Source organism: Podarcis tiliguerta (genome assembly GCF_965153285.1).
Source record: "Podarcis tiliguerta genome assembly, chromosome: 13".
NCBI classification, from domain to species: Eukaryota; Metazoa; Chordata; class Lepidosauria; order Squamata; family Lacertidae; genus Podarcis; species Podarcis tiliguerta.
In genome coordinates, this window is record NC_139546.1 from 36550172 (window position 1) to 36567554 (window position 17383).

Consider the following 17383-nt stretch of genomic DNA (forward strand, 5'->3'; position numbering starts at 1 on the left):
AAGAAAGGGGCAGAAGGTGAAAAAAGGAGGAGGGAAGAGGCAGTAAGCCGAAAAGGGCTACTGTGGTGTGCAAGTTTTCTGCTGAGGATGGTGTGGAAGAGGGTACATAACTTTTCCAGTCCCTCCTGCTCTCTCTGTGTTCCACCACTTTAAGCACACCAGAAGCCACCCGCAGGAATCCTCTTCAGTTGCCTCTTAAAGGTAAAGGGACCCCTGACCATTAGGTCCAGTTGTGACCGACTCTGGGGTTGCGGCACTCATCTCGCTTTATCGGCCGAGGGAGCCGGCATACAGCTTCCGGGTCATGTAGCCAGCATGACTAAGCCGCTTCTGGCGAACCAGAGCAGTGCACGGAAACGCCGTTTACCTTCCGGACGGAGCGGTACCTATTAACTACTTGCACTCTGAGGTGCTTTCGAACTGCTGGGTTGGCAGGAGCTGGGACCGAGCAACGGGAGCTCACCCCGTTGCGGGGATTCGCACCACCGACCTTCTGATCGGCAAGTCCTAGGCTCTGTGGTTTAACCCACAGCGCCGCCCGCGTCTTACAAGCCTTTAAATACTTGCAGGCAAACCTTGCATCTTCCTACTTCCTGTCCCACCTCCCTTGTGGTTTCCTATTGGGGCAGAGCCAGGAGAAGCACCTGCTTTGACAAAGCTACGGTATGTTGTTACCTGCTTCCTCTGGCTTTCCATGACAAGGCAAACCTTCTGGCAGGGGCCTGGTGATTGGGCGAGTGATTGGCACGCTTGATTTGTGGCGCTGGGCAATCGGCTCCCCGTAACCAGCTGGGAGCAGTCCGACAGAGAAATCATCACCTCCTGCCATTCCTGTGTTCCATTTCCTTTGGACCCCGCTGTCTGCAGTGCAGCCCACCCCACACGCGTGTGTATATGCTGTGTTTGCCCGTAGTCCACAAAAGCTCATGCCACAAAACATCTGCTAACGGTTCAGGTGCCACCAGACTCTTGGCTATCTCGCTACAACAGGCCAACATGGAAGCCCCCTCTAGAAAAAGGCTGTCAGGAGATCTCTTGTTAAAGCGTGTCGCCTTCTTTAAACCACTGGACTTTGAAACCATTGGATATTGGTTTATTTTATTACAATACATCCTTTCTCCCATCATGGAACTCAAGACATCGCACAAAGGGCTATTCAGGTGGTCTTCTGCTGACCACACCCAGACCTGCTTAGCTTCAGCAAGGTTGCTGCATCATGCGCCTTCCTGGCCATGTGTCCTGATTGCTCAGGGCTTAAGAGCCATAGTTGGGTGACCTCTGGAATCTAATCCACCACAGCTCACTCCCTTCCTGGAGCCCTGACTCCAGTTCTCACTACACCCCATTCTCCTCCCATGGTTCCAGGAGTTCTGGCCCACCCCAGATGTCCCCACTAATCTACAGCGTGTTGTGCTGAGACACCATTGGTATCCCATTGAGATCTTAAATCAGTCCGGTGTTGGAGAGAGTCAGCGGGGAAGGCCAGATTCATTCTTTGTCCCACGGAAACGTGACGTTTAAGTCTCGTAGGCGTTCCTGGTAGACCTGGTCAAAACATTCACTCTGCGTGGTGGTCAAATGGTTCTTCCAGTCGCCGGATATCCCTGGAAACCATTAACAGAAAGTAATTGCCAGTTATGCTCAGGATAGACATGGTGGAGGAAATATTTCTACAAGCACGTGATGACCACTGTGTGGATATGCCAAGAGCTGGGATGTTGCCCCTTGTCTGATGAGGAACAAGCAGAGTCAGGGCGAGTGTGTCTTCCTATCAGTGATTCTTATCGGTATCAGCTAAAAATAGAGGTGCATTCAGAGGTAGTATAAGAACGTGAGAATAGCCTTGCTTTGTTGTGTTAACAAAGCAAGGAACAGTGGTTAATGAAATTAGAGGCAACAGCTAAGGATGGCTTTCTCCATCAAGCATGGTTTGCTGCTTTGTTCATGACATGTCCATGCCCCCTTTCTTTCAGGGAGCTCCCCGGGACGTAGATGGTCCCCCCCCCATTTCATCCTTTCAACAACTCTATAAGGTAGGGTTAGGCTGGAGACTATTACTGACCCAAGGTCATACAGTGAGCTTCATGACCCTGTTGGGATTTGAACCCTGGTCTGTCAGGTTTTATTCTAGCCTTCTAACTATTTCTAACTTCTAACTCAGCCTTTATGAGCTCCCTAAGACCATCCCATTGGTTGGGCCCAGTGCTGGACTGAGGGACCACTGGTCAGATTCTTAGGCCACCATGGTGTTTTTTGTTCCAATAAATCTTTATACTTTCCCCAACTTTAAATATCGCTTTCCTAATTATATGATTTTGGAGACTTTGATGTATTCTAGCTTTTTCATACAATAGGTAGACGTGTCAGCCAAATCTATTATCATGCCCTTCCAAATCCAATAGATCTGTATTTTTTTAATTTGATCCATTCTCGGATCCAACAAATACATAAAGCTTCATAGTATAATTTCAGGACCGGCAGTGAGAAGCCTCCTCTTTCCTTAGTATCTGTTAATAATTTATATTTTATTCTCAGCTTCTTGCCCTGCCATATAAATTTTGAAATACCCTTTTGCCAGTCTTTAAAAATGCCATATTACTTATCACTGGAATTGATTGGAATAAAAACAACATTTTTTCCAAGACATTCATCTTGATTACTGAAATTCTTCCTAATAATGACAAGTTTGTTCTGTTCCAGATTTCTAATTTCCTTTTTATTTCTTTCCAAACTTTTTCATAATTTTGTTGTTGTTTAGTCGTTTAGTCGTGTCCGACTCTTCGTGACCCCATGGACCAGAGCACGCCAGGCACTCCTGTCTTCCACTGCCTCCCGCAGTTTGGTCAGACTCATGTTTGTAGCTTCGAGAACGCTGTCTAACCATAATTTTCATAATTATCTATCTATCTATCTATCTATCTATATATATATATATATTCCTTAATATATATTAATATATATTAATATCCCTAAATATTTTGCTTTGTTGTGAATATTTATACCTATTTCTTGTTGAATTTTTTTCTTTATCCTGTTCCGGGATACTTGTAACTAATAATTTCGTTTTATTTTTATTAAGTTTGAAACCAGCAACTTGTCCAAACTCTTGTATCTTATAAATAACCTGTTCAAGTGAGATTGTTGGATCTTCTACAGTGACTACTAAATCATCTGTGAATGCTTTCAATTTAAATTCCTTACTTCCTACCTTTATTCCTCTAATGTTCTCATCTGCTCTGATACTTCACATCGAAACTTCTAATACTCAAATAAACAATAATGGGGGGAGAGGAGAACCCTGCCAGATTCTTAGGCAATTCCTATGATGCTTTTGAATTATGGTGCTGGAGGAGACTCTTGAGAGTCCCATGGACTGCAAGGAGATCAAACCTCTCCATTCTGAAGGAAATCAGCCCTGAGTGCTCACTGGAAGGACAGATTGTGAAGCTGAGGCTCCAATACTTTGGCCACCTCATGAGAAGAGAAGACTCCCTGGAAAAGACCCTGATGTTGGGAAAGATGGAGGGCACAAGGAGAAGGGGACGACAGAGGACGAGATGGTTGGATAGTGTTCTCGAAGCTACCAGCATGAGTTTGACTTAACTGCGGGAGGCAGTGGAAGACAGGAGTGCCTGGCGCGCTCTGGTCCATGGGGTCACGAAGAGTCGGACACGACTAAACGACTAAACAACAACAACAACAAATGATGGCTACACACAAGAGCCCAGCTGGATCAGGCCAGTGGCCCAATGATCCAGCTTCCTGCTCTCACAGGGACCAGCCACATGACTTTGGGGGTGCAAGGACAGCAGGAACATTTTCAGATTGGTATCTGGGGATTTGGGGAAGGAGGGAAGAACTGCAGGTGTCTGCAGGGTTTGGGGTTTTTTGTGTGAGGGTTTGTGGGGCGGTGGGGTAATGGAAAACACTGAAAGTGGGAGGCAAGCAAATTTCTCACACACAAAATGTGAGAACAATGCCTGTACATTTTGCCCTGTGTCCTAAATTCTTTAGCTAACTATCGTTAGGGTGGGATTGGAGGCTGAGCTGAGGATCCCCTCCAATCCCATGATTCTAAAAGGGACTACTGGAGTAGATCAAACCAGCTGGGCAAGTTTAGGCCTGTCAGCTTCCCCATTGTTAGGGAAATTGTAGGCTGATGTCTCTTAAAGGCTGCCCTTTTTAATGGGTGGCAAAGATCTGAATGGGAAGCGTCTGTCTCTCTCCACTCCCAGCTGGGTGTATACAGGCAGGCAGGAGACAAAAATAGACTTGGAAGAGTTGCTGGGAGGCTAAAGAAAGACACAGCGCTAGCATTTTCGGAGCCCTGAAGGCACTGTCAGTTCTCCTAGGTGTGGATGCCAGTGAACTTCTCAGGGGTCTGCCAGGGTGCCTAATGCCGTGCCTCCACCTATGTTCAACCTGTGCATTTGCAAACAAGCACAAACATTACAAAATGCCAGTAAGTTTCCGGTGACCTCATTCCAAAGGAAGCCAAAGGTGCTGCACCCTTGAATCTTCTCACCGCTGAGAGACTAGGGAATTGCATAACAATACAGGGGAATAGCATCTTCCTCCTGTCAGGAAGTTCTTCCTAATGTTTAGAAAGAAGATTCCACCTAAACATTAGGAAGAACTTCCTGACAGTAAGAGCTGTTCGACAGTGGAATTTGCTGCCAAGGAGTGTGGTGGAGTCTCCTTCTTTAAGCAGAGGCTTGACAACCATATGTCAGGAGTGCTCTGATGGTGTTTCCTGCTTGGCAGGGGGTTGGACTCGATGGCCCTTGTGGTCTCTTCCAACTCTATGATTCTATGATTCCTTCCATCCCGAATGAACTCACTGGTGCTTCCTGCATTCACCCAGGGACTGGACATCAGGGCAACATTGGAAAGTGAGCTTTTGCAACCACCTCACCTTAATTACAAATGTTTTTGAGCAGAGCTGATTTACATCATACCTGGCAGCTGCAAGTTACTGAGCAAGAATTAAGGATGCTTCCAAAATTCTCATTTCCTAGATTGTAAATTACCCTCTCTTTTTTTCTTTCCAAGTCAAACCAATGCCTTAGGAATTTGTCCCCTGCCCCAGAGTTTGTGTAGTGTTGTGCCTGTGGTGTTTGCCATAGATTTTAGTTCCTTCGGTGCATATTCTGCCTTTTTCTTCACTCTGCATTGTGGATCCAGACATGTGTCTTGATAAAACACTGCAAAAAAAGCAACCTTGGTGGGACAGAACATATGGTTGCATCAATATCCTTTTGGTGCAGTGTTTCACCAGTGCATGGGGTTATATGTGCAGTAATAGATCACTTACATAAAACTTGATGAAGTCATAAGTAGAGATGGGGGAGAAATTTGATTCGGTTCACATTTAAAGATGAACCTACCTCAATTATCTCTTTCCAAAACAATGCAAGAAACAAAACACAGCCATCGTCAGAAATTCGCTCTTCTCCAGTTTGCACTTCTACAACTTTTTCAATGCAGTTTGCAAGCCAACTAATACGTACATTAATGCATATATTGGGGGTAAAGCATTGATAGAAATGCATATATTCATTAAAGTAACATGCAAAACCGCATTATTTTGGGGGAAACTGCTTTGCAAAAACATGTGCATATTAGGCAAAATTGTATACAAGTTGCAAAACAGCCATGTTTATACTTTGAGAAGCTTGCGCTGAAATTTTGATGAATCTTCAAGAAATTTTTGTTTTTCATTGCAGATTGAAATGTGGAGAACTGAAATGAAGACTGGGAAAACGAAGAACTGGGGGGAACCAAAATTGATAGGTTTGCCCAGCCCTCACCATAAATAAGATCACGGCAAGATTGTTTTGTTGCAGTGTTTTATCCAGGCACACATAAGCATAAGTGTGTGTGTGTGTGCGTGTGTGTGTGCGAGCGCATGCACACACAAACACACAAATTAACTGGGGTGAGCTGGGGATCCCTTGAGGGAACTGTAGGAATTGGGAAGACAGAGGATAACCCCCTAGGAGCCTAACACAGAACCAACAAGGAGTGCTGAGGGGAGGTTCTTTCTGGTACTGCTGCGGAGCTCAGGCTAGTACACATACCTAGAGGGCGGTCTGTCATGGCAAAAAATAAAAAATTAAGCACCTTGTGGCATTTTGAAACCTAGCTAATTTGTTATAGCACAAGCCTTTGTGTTTGAAAGTCCACTTCATAAGATCACCGGTGATCCCGTACATTTAAGGAGCTCTGATTTAATTGTCAGACAGCACCTTTTGCATTTAATTGCCATTGGACTTCAGCTTTAACATCCCCCTGAGCTTTACACCTGCATGCATTATTATATGCACCTGGAATTGAAGGATCACGGTCCATGCATCTTATGAAGTCCGCGGAAACTTAGGGCATAATAAATTTGCCACCAGACTATTTGCTGGGGGTTCCCAATGGCTGCCACCCCTAATTGAGGCACACACTGCGGACAGATCACTCCCAGCCCATCCTACTGTCACCTTTGCGGAGGAAAGCACTTTTCTTCTGGTTCATGAGGAAGCGGGGCGAGAGGGAGAAATTCGACATCTTGTTGCTTTTCATGGCCTCGAAGGAGGCATTTGCCACCACTGAGTCTATGGCTGCGTCATCTAAGTCCTTGCCCAGGAACTGGCAAATTCGGACTACGCTTCCTCGCAGGTCCTGGAGAATGATGGCGGGAATTGTAAGCAGCTGCAGAGGATGCACACTTGAGATAAACACGCTTAAGCACATTGACACCACACACGGAAAGAATTTCAAAGCTAACCGGGCTGTTGTGGCAATTCCAAAGCAACAAACAGATGGCGATTCGGCAATCGCAGTTTGAGGAAGGGGGCCAAAATTACTGTGAGGAACAGGCAGGGGGGCTGCATTTCTGGTGCACTGGAGTGTTGGCAGTTCAACCAGAAGGTTCAATTGGAAGTGACATTTGCAGGGGTGATGATACAGTGCTGCCCAGCCCAACAGAGGACAAAGGGAAAGGGGAGACACCGCAGGTGTGAGTCTCAGTCGCTGAGAAAGGGGAAACAGGAGCTGAGGAACCTGCATACAGGAAGGGAGGCAGGACCAAAAGGTGTAGCAGCACAGAGTTTGTGGGTGAATGGAAGAATTGCCCTACACTAAAGGAGCGCAGGAGTGAAGGTAGGACAAGAGCCTGGCAGGAGGGCGAGAGTGAGACTGGAAGAGAGAATGAATATGTGAAACAGAAAGGGACCAAGCAGAAAGTCAGATAGAAAACAGACAAAGAAGTGAAGGTAGCCAGAGCAATGTTCTGACTGAAGCAGGGATAAGGGCATCATGAAGAGAGGGGCGCTTGCAGCTGAATAAAAAGGGATGGCAAACGTTGCCTTGGAAGGATGGAGGAGATGAAGAGAGGAAGGAGGTTTGCTAAGTCTGGGGAGGCAAGGTGGCAGGCAAAACGTCAGGAGTATAAAGGAAGGAAGCTAAGGGTGACAAGAAGAACCCTCAGCTTGAAAGGGGAACGGGCTCACCAGGAATACCAGAGCTCCAGCATGTCTTCACACTTTAAGGAATTTGCATTCCTAAGAATTTGGGAGTCCATCAAGAGGTCAATGAACTCAGAAGTTTGAGAAGCCCTGGTAGAGATAGAGAAGATCTGGGTCTCCCACTATGCTCTCAACTCACTCATTTATGGACAGGGCTGGATCAAAGTACCGTATTTTTCCCTCTATAAGACTCACTTTTTCCCTCCTAAAAAGTAAGGGGAAACGTGTGCGCGTCTTATGGAGCCAATGCAGGCTGTGCTTTCGCTGCGCAGCGATCCCTCTTGCTGTTCTGGCTTCTGAGATTCAGAATATTTTTTTTCTTGTTTTCCTCCTCCAAAAACTAGGTGCCTCTTGTGGTCTGGTGCGTCTTATAGAGCGAAAAATACGGTAATTAAACAGGTAGAAAGTTGGTCTTTGGTTTCATTTTTAATGCACAGTCAAAGACACCCAGATTGCTGGAAAGGTCTTTAGCCTGGATGTTTTTACGTCCCTTGCTGGAAACATAGGAGGTTATCCTCTACCTCATAATTTCTCCAGTGATCTGGCTAGCATCCCTCATGCCCACCCTAATAACCTGTACAGAATCCAACCAGACTGTCAGCTGAATCTTAAGGCAGATCCACACAATGCATTTAAAGCACAGCTGACAGATATTTAAAGCACATGACTTTCCCCAAATAATCCTGGAACCTGCGGTTTTCCCCTCACAGAGGTACACTTCCCAGAGTGGTTTAACAAACTTCAATTCCCAGGATTCTTTGGGGGGAAGTAATGCACCATGAATGTGCAATGGGTATGCTCTAAATGTATGGTGTAAATGTGTCAAGCGGCTGTACCTTTTAAGCACATTTGAAGCAGCTTTTGCCTCTCAAAGAATTCTGGGCAGTGTAGTTTGTTAAGGGTCGCTGGCAACTGTAACTGTGAGGGGTCAGCTACGGTGACCAGAATTATTTGAGGGAGAGAACATACTTTGAATGTGCTTTCAATGTATAGCTTGTGTTGTGACGTGGGGTTTGTGATTTCAGCTCTCTTGACATAATCTGCTGGAGACAGTTCTCTAGTAACACTTCTTTATTACAGCAAACAAGACTGAAGACTGAGGAGGGGAAAGCTACATTTATAGGGACAGGGGACTAGCTAGAAAGGATACATTTTGGAGGGAACAATATCAGGCAATCACAGTCCTGCCTTTTGGAGGAAACCAATAAGACAGAGGATCCAAATACAGCAGTTTAAATGAACCAATAGTAGCTGTACCCCCTGAAACCAAAAGGCAGTTACTTTACCCTAATGCAAATATAGACAATAATAATACAGATATAAAATCCTTTGACTCAATACACAACACCCCTCCCCCCCTAGTGAGCACAGCAGACGTAATCTCTCAGGTACTGTGGGGTCCTACAACTTCTACTTGATCTCCTGACAACAGGCGTTGCCGGTTCTGGATTGGGTGTTACCTGTGGTAGAGGGGCTGCTATAGGGGTTTCCTCAGGAACAGATGGAGTCCCAGACATCTCAGGGTTCCCTACCTGTACCTCGTCATCATGAGGACTAGCAGACCCTGGTTCATTTGCTGAAGCCCCTGGTGACTGCACCTCTGGGCCATTTTCACTCTGGTCTTGCAGCTCTGCGTCGTTAGCCAGGGATGAATTATCTGACTCCTCCCTGCTGAGCGCCCGGCGCCTCAGCTGATCTATATGTCTCTTCCAAACTTGCCCATTTTCCAAGGTTACATAATAGGACACAGGTCCACTAGCCCGGGTGACCACACCAGCCACCCACCGCGAACCTCGTGAATAGTTCCTCACCCAGACCAGATCTTCAGGGGCGAGATACCTTGTTGTGTCAGTCTCAGCCTGGGGGGTTGCTCTTGAATTATGGTTTGGCATTTTATCCGGGTGGACATAATCCAGCACCGTTACCAGTCTTCTACCCAAGAGCAGCTCAGCTGGCGACTTGCCCGTCGCAGTACACGGCGTCGCATGCTGCAAAAATAACATTCGCGCGATGCGAGCTGACCAGTTACCCTCCATTAAGCGCGCAATGGATTCTTTGGCTGTTCTTACCATGCGCTCAGCCTGCCCATTGGAGGATGGGTGAAAGGGCGCGGATGTGACCCCTCTTATGAAGTTATCAGCCAAGAATGCCCTGAATTCTTGGGATACAAAAGCTGCCCCATTATCTGATACAATGGTCTCAGGTAACCCGTGGGTTGCAAACAGCTGCCTCAACACCTTGATTACGGCAGCTGATGCCATGCTAGGGACCATCGCCACTTCTAACCATTTGGAATATGCATCGACGACAACCAAAAAGACCTTCCCCTGGAATGGCCCAGCAAAATCTAAGTGCAGCCGGCTCCAGGGAGATCTGGACTGCTCCCACCAGTGAACTGGTGCTCTGGCCACTTCTGGCCGCACCTCTTGGCATGCCTTACATGTTCGTACCCATTGTTCTATGTTCTGGTCCATTCCAGGCCACCACACATAACATCGGGCTAGCGACTTCATCCTGACCATTCCCGGGTGTCCCATGTGAAGCGTCTCAAGCACCCTGTTTCTCAGTGGTGCTGGGATGATCACCCTATCTCCCCACAGGAGACAACCCTTATGCATGGACAACTCGTGCTGCCTTGTCGCATAAGGCCTGAATTTGTCTTCATGCGGACCACCTGGCCACCCCCTCCCCACCCAAGTGAGCACACGGGAGAGAACAGCATCTTTCCTCGTTTTCTCAGCTATATCAGTAGCCGTTACAGGAGCCCCCGGAAGTGTTTCCAGCATCATTATGTGCTCCGCTGGAGCGGGATCCTCATTGCTCCCGCCAGGAAGGGGCAATCGACTCAGCGCATCAGCGTGGCACAACCGTTTCCCCGGCACATGGGTCAAGGTGTACCGGAACCCGTTCAGGAATATAGACCAACGCAACATTCTGGGGGAGAGAATTTGTGGCGTTTGTTTGTTCGGGTTGAACAACCCTAACAGTGGTTTGTGGTCCGTTTCAATGGAGAAATGGCGACCGTACACATAATCATGGAACTTTTTGATTCCTGCCACAATTGCAAGCGCCTCTTTGTCAATTTGAGCATAGTTGCGCTCCGTGGGCGACAACGTACGGGAATAGAAAGAGATGGGCTTTTCCGACCCATCCAGTTCCCTATGACTCAGCACCGCCCCCAGGCCGTATTGAGAGGCATCACATGCCAGGACCAGCGGCTTTGACTCATCATAATGAGCAAGGACGCTCCCGCTACTCAGCATTCTTCGCAAGGAGTCAAAAGCCTTCTGCTGCCCCTGCCCCCATCGCCACACATTCTTTTTCTGCAACAGTCTATGTAATGGTTCAGCTACCGAAGCTTTATGGGGTAAGAACGAATGATAAAAGTTAATAAGTCCCAGGAATGACTGCAACTCCGTCTTGTTCTGTGGTCGTGGTGCCTCGATGATGGCCTTAATCTTAGCATCTGTGGGGTGGATGCCTGATGCATCAATTTTAAACCCCAAGAAATCCACAGCTGGCACCCCAAAACTGCATTTTTCCTTTTTCAGTTGCAACCCCACCTCCTTGAACTTGAGCAACACTGCACGGACACGCGCAACCAGTTCCTGTGGGTCTTTTCCAGCAATCAAAACGTCATCAAAAAATGGCAAGACCCCCGGCAGACCTCTTAACAGGCGTTCCATGAGCCCTTGAAAAATCCCTGGGGCCACACAAACTCCAAATTGTAATCTGTTAACTCTGAACGCCCCTTTATGTGTGACAATAGTCTGTGCTTCCGCTGATTGTGGGGTTACTGGCAGCTGTTGGTAGGCTTGTGCCAGGTCAATTTTGGCAAACACCTTGCCCCCAGCCAGTTTAGCCAACAGATGTGATACGACTGGAATGGGGTATGAGTTTCCCCTGAGTGCCTTATTGATAGTACATTTGTAATCTGCACAGATCCTGACTTCCCCATTTGCTTTAAGGGGCGTGACGATTGGAGTCTCCCACTTAGCAGAGTCCACGGGTGAGAGAACTCCCTGCTTGACCAATTTATCCAGCTCTGCTTCGATCTTGGGTTGCAGTGCAAATGGCACTCGCCTTGGTTTGAGTCGGATTGGGGCCACCCCAGGGTCCAACTCGAAGTCAACTGGGGGCCCTTTATAACAACCCAGTTTTCCATTAAAGAGACCAGCAAACTCTTTGCATAATGCCTCGCTCATCTCAGGGCAGGTTTGGATTGAATTAAGCCCTGATATACTCAGGCCCAGGGCGGGGAACCAGTCAGTGCCCAGGAGACTGGGGCGACTGCCCTTCGCAATCACCAGTTTGAGTACAGCCTGTTTGTCCCGGAACTGAACTCTCACGGCACACATTCCCATAACATGGATGCGGCCCGCTGAGTATGACTGCAAGGTTGCCGGGAAGGGCTCCAGAGGGGGCAACTTACCCCTGGGGAAGAATGTCCTCGCGGTCTGGTCCGACACGATAGTGAATCCAGATCCGGAGTCCACCTCCATGTCGCACTGCTGACCCTCAATCTTCACCTTGACGTGTGCCTTGCCTTGCGCTGGGAACTGCACGACCCTCCCGTTGATCTCCGTTACATAGTGGCAGTCCTTTAGAAAATGGGTTGCTGTGGGCGGTCTGCGATGCTCCAGTCTAGGTGTTCCTGTCGCTCCCAACGCCGCCGATCTACAGACCCTGGCGATGTGACCTGTCTTCCCGCACGTCCGGCACATAGCATCCCGGAAACGACAACTCTTCCGCTCATGGTTTCCGCCACAACCTGGACACCTGCCTCGGTGATCTTTGTGCACTGTGCAGGCCTGACGCACTGACTCGACCCCACGGACTGGGCTCTGGCTCGGAGTAGCCTCTAGCTCGTCCATGGCATGCGCAACTTCTATCTGTGGCTTAGGGGCCTTGCGACTGGCATCAAGCTCCTCTCTTTCATAATTCTCCGTGGCGGTGGCCTCCTTCAAGGCTGAAGCAAGGGTAACCTCTTCTTTAGCCACGACGCGTCTTCTGGCTTTCTTGCTGCTCAGACCACCGATAAACCGATCCAGGAGAGTCTCTTCCAGATTTTGGAAGTCGCAGTGCTGAGCGAGCTTCCGCAGTTCAGCTAGAAATGCAGATACAGACTCCCCAGCACGCTGCTGCCTCTCATGAAACTCCATCCGCCGGGCCATCTTGGTCTCAGTAGGCGCCAAATGGCTTGTTAGGCAGGCAAGAATATCTTTGAGAGATGTCTCACTTAGCTTCGCTGGAGCAAGCAATGCCTTGGCCAGCTTGAAGGTCTCAGGCCCACAGTAGCTCAGGAATGTGGCCCTTCTTTTGCTGGCATCGGTGATCCCTTGAGCCACTGCGAAGAACTCGAAGCGTTCGACGTAGTCTTCCCACGTGTGGGGCTCTGATGGCTGGAAGGGCTCCAATACCCTTGGACTCTCCATTGTCCTGTGGCAGGGTCGTCTTCTCAGCTGGCCAGTGAGTCTTGTTCTTAGCTGCAATCCGGACTCTGAGGCAGGGCTGCGTTTAACCGCTCCTCAGCATTCCGGATCCCACCTTCGTCGCCAGTTGTTGTGACGTGGGGTTTGTGATTTCAGCTCTCTTGACATAATCTGCTGGAGACAGTTCTCTAGTAACACTTCTTTATTACAGCAAACAAGACTGAAGACTGAGGAGGGGAAAGCTACATTTATAGGGACAGGGGACTAGCTAGAAAGGATACATTTTGGAGGGAACAATATCAGGCAATCACAGTCCTGCCTTTTGGAGGAAACCAATAAGACAGAGGATCCAAATACAGCAGTTTAAATGAACCAATAGTAGCTGTACCCCCTGAAACCAAAAGGCAGTTACTTTACCCTAATGCAAATATAGACAATAATAATACAGATATAAAATCCTTTGACTCAATACACAACAGCTTGTACGAAGCCACAGTTCAGTGCTGGCAATGGGACAACACCCCTCACTGTATCTGAGGACAACAGGCTACCTTAGGGAGCCCAGAGCAGGCTAGCTTTGGGGACTCAGGGGAGGGAAATGGACTATTGCTGCTGCCGCCCAAGGCAGTTGCTTCACTCCACTTCATGGTAGGGCTGGCCCTGCAGAGAACAGAAAGGCAGCAACCACATCCACACTGCATATGTAAGGCACAAGACTTCCTCCAAAGAATCCTGGGGACTGCATTTTGTTAAGGGTGCTGGGAATTGTAGCTCTGAGAAGGATAATCTGCAGTTCCCAGGATCTGCATGGGGGTCGGTGCCTTGTGCTTTAAATGCATTGTGCCCCACACATTTGAACATGGGGGTGCTGGGGACAGGGGGAGAAGACGTGCCAGTCAGATCTGAAGCCAAGAAATCCACATACCCACACAATCCGGCATGGAGAGAGAGAGAGAGCGTGGGAGTTCTCACACTTTTCGCGACCTTCAGGTTCGAGCTATCTTAACAAGCCTGGATACATTCTGCTCCGGGTGGCAGGATGTATCCGTGCTTGCAAAAACGCAAAGCTGTATTTTACTAGCAAAATAACATAATAACAACCTCTTGCAGCTCCTCGTATGTGATGAAGAAGAAGTTTTCCTTGTCCTTCAAGTTCAGCCAGCCTTTAACGTGGTCAAACCAGGATCCGAAAGGCACTGCAACCACACAATCGGTGTTAGGCAGGAACCGTGTGGGGCATGAGGAATACCAAGGGTGGATGGTAGGGGGCTAGGAGAAGGCATGACCCTCTAAACTAAAGGGGGGAGAACATTGCCCCTGCCTCCCACCCCCTCAGTTCACTCACCATCTCCCTTTAAGAAGCCCTCCAGAAATTGGTCCAAGGTGCCGGGGTCTTTATAGGGACGAAACATGGAAGCAAAATGGTAGAGGGATACCAATACATCTTTGGGATTCCTGACTGTGTAGATGACCTGTTGGCAGAAAAGGTGGGGATATCATTGGGGGGGTGGGGGGGCTATGAAAATCATTGGGAGTGTGTCTCAGTAAGGTCTTCTTCTGTTTTACCTTGGCTTTGGATTTGAAGAAGGACTTTGCGAAGAGCTGTGCCGGCAGGTGGGAGCTGATAATGCGTGGTGACTTGTTGGTCAAAGCTATTCTGTATCCTATCACGGTCTCGTACCAAGGCCCTCGGTCCCAGTTGGGAACTGTCCGGCACCAGCTGGGGTCACCATTGCTACGGATGAGGCTTAAAATCTCCAGCATCCACACGGTCCCTATGAAGGAGCCCCAAAAGAAGCACAGGTTAGTTTGGAAGTGCCTAGCTCCAGCTTGCCCACGGGCGACGATTCCCTCCTGGGCTGTGCTCTACCAATACAATACTTTCCTGGAAGGTGATCGTCAAAGGGGTGCTTCACCCTAGCATGTGCTTTTGAGGATCGTAGCAGAATTTGGGAGGCCTTGAAAATATTGAAGGGCCTGCGCCCCCCCCCCAAGATGGCACCCCTGGGGCAGTGAGAGGAGGCAGCACTGCGCAGGCTAGGCCTGCTGTCGTCTGCCAGTGAGCTCCATAGTTCAGCATCTCAGTGCCAGCCCCGGCTCAGACAGCACCACCTCCCATGCCCAGAGCCCAGCTGCCTGGGCCTCAGAATGCAGCCTGTGCTGGGCCGGGGGTGGGGGCTCAGCCTGGGCTGTACTCTCTTGTCTCCAGCCTCTTTCACTCCATCCTTCTGGCGGGAGGCAGAGTGGTGGGGTTCCCCCAATATTTTATTCAAGTTGGCGCCACTGCCCAAAGTCATCTAGCCTCTCCACAACAAATCAGAGTGGATGCTTATCAAGGAGGGAATGTCATCTAATCTCCCTGTGTCAGGATGAACGCTGAATAAGACAGGTTGCCCGGGAAGCCCCCAAGTTTGCAGTATATGTAAAATTCAAAACATTATGAAAAAAGAAGCTGTGCTTAATAACATTTACCTGCATCCCTTGACCCCAGGAACAATGAATTCAGCTATCTGAACCCACGGACCTTGAAGAAGGGGCAGGTAGTCAATATTCCCTTCTGTGACTTCTTACAACCAGCCTGTGCTTGGAACAAGAGAAGCTAAGGACTGGGTGAGGTTGTTTTGCACTTGCAGGTCTGGACAAATAAGTAAATGGAATACACCCTCCACAATACCCTGCACCTCACATGCGAGGCATTGTGTGTGCATTGGGTGAGGCATTGTGCCAAGATACATGGTGGAAAATACTCACCTCTGCAAAGCGGCCTTTTTTTTATTAGGGAGATCTAAGAAATAATGGCTTGTTAAGAAGTTTAATCTCAGCTGTCACGTGACACCTATTGTGTGTGTACAAAGCGTAGCTGAGCTAACCACATGCCAAGCTTGCTGGATGAGATTAGAATAAAAGTGTGTCATTACCTTACAACTGGCTTGTCTGAGTTTCTGCATCATTAATGAAGATCCCTTAGTGCTCAGCTCTTACTAGGGAAACTGAGCACAACCTGTTGGGAGCATTTCAAAGACATTTCCCCCGTACCTGATTTTTGGTAGGTGACATTGAAAATATCGTCGTCCCGAACTTGGAAGTTGTTTTCCACCATCTGCAGCACCTGTCCTGAGTAGATAATTTGAGGGAAACTGATCCCCTTGTACTGGAAATATTCCTTGAACATCCTGGGACTCCGCAGGTAACAGGAAGGGTGTTGACTGGAGGCAGAAGTTGGCTGAAAAAGGATGATTCCCAAGTGAATAAATTCTGTGGCTGTGAGACGGATGGCGATGGAGCTTCTAAAAGAGAGGGGAAGATTTATGAAATATCAGGTGTGGTGGTGAGAGAATACAATAGTGTGGAGCAGTGAATTGGACCAAGTGAAAAAGGGTTAGGGCCCACCCACAACTCAGTTTGTGAATCCCTTGTGCCTCCTTTAATCCACCCTCACTATGACTAGTGTTCTCCAAATATGGCTCTCCCACACTTTATCCTCCCTTAATCCGGAGATTCCCTATGCAATTGATGCAGCTCAGATATTCAAAGCATAGGGAACTCCCAGATTTAGAAGGGAGAAAATGTGAGACACCAGTAGCTGGGGGAAGAATGCCAAATGGATGAGAGGGACTCCTGTTTTAAAGGGGTCACAAGGGGTTACATTAAGCCATAGTGTGGGCAGGCCCTTCCAGATTCATGTTATTTCCAGGTGAAATTCAATCGCTTACTGGCAAACTCCAGCTGCACCGTTAAAGCTGGTTGGGAGCTCTTGCACAACAAATCTGCTTCCCCAAAAGATTAGACTTTTGCAATAAGGTAAGTGACAGGGAATGCAGAGGCAGGTGTGAAATAGGACTTAATTTGATGCAACTGATATTGAACCGTCTCAACAAAGAAAGCAGAGTAAAAAATGCTCATTAAACAGCCAACATCATCTAATCTCCCGGCAGACAAATCAGGATGAATGCTCAATAAAACAGGTCATCTGCAAGCACCCCCAGATCCCACAATGCCCTGGCATAATTTATTCCCTCTTTCTGGTATAGAGGAGGAGCGGGGGGGGGGGGAGGGATAAATTACTTAGATTTCAGCTCCCCTACAATCAATTGAAGTGCCTTGGAGGTTTGCAAGAGCAGCGGAGGAGCCTGTTGCTTCGTATCAAAGGTCCCATCTGGCATTCTGCTCCAGCGGCTGCTTCTGAGAAGCACACAGGCAAGAAGCAGAAAAGCAACGGATGGCTCTCCTTGTTTGTCAGCAGCATCTGGTGCTGCAAAGGACACGGCCTCTGAACATGGAGATCATTCCACTGTGGCCAACAGTTGCTGAGCGACCTCCACGAATTTGCCTCAGGTTGGGAAGCAACCTGTTTCATGAGCCACATTTGTTCATGGGGAGAATGAGATGACATTGCGCTGCATTCCCCACCCCATCCCTTTCCTTAAAGACCGCAAA

General features: G+C 48.3%; 1 protein-coding gene across 3 annotated transcripts in view; it reads right to left on the bottom strand.

Annotated features, from left to right (window-relative positions):
* Nucleotides 1-1077: 1077 nt before the first annotated feature.
* Nucleotides 1078-17383, bottom strand: part of LOC310662384 (sulfotransferase 2B1-like) — a 35045-nt gene continuing 18739 nt past the window's right edge. For all 3 annotated transcript variants that reach the window (XM_083409265.1, XM_083409266.1, XM_083409264.1), the window contains exons 2-7: nucleotides 15983-16233; nucleotides 14513-14721; nucleotides 14292-14418; nucleotides 14048-14142; nucleotides 6489-6669; nucleotides 1078-1604 (exon numbers count right to left, since the gene is read on the bottom strand). In XM_083409265.1, the coding sequence (XP_083265391.1) occupies nucleotides 1489-1604; nucleotides 6489-6669; nucleotides 14048-14142; nucleotides 14292-14418; nucleotides 14513-14721; nucleotides 15983-16118 (864 nt within the window). In that variant the 5' untranslated portion in view covers nucleotides 16119-16233 and the 3' untranslated portion in view covers nucleotides 1078-1488. The remainder of the gene's footprint in view (nucleotides 1605-6488; nucleotides 6670-14047; nucleotides 14143-14291; nucleotides 14419-14512; nucleotides 14722-15982; nucleotides 16234-17383) is intronic.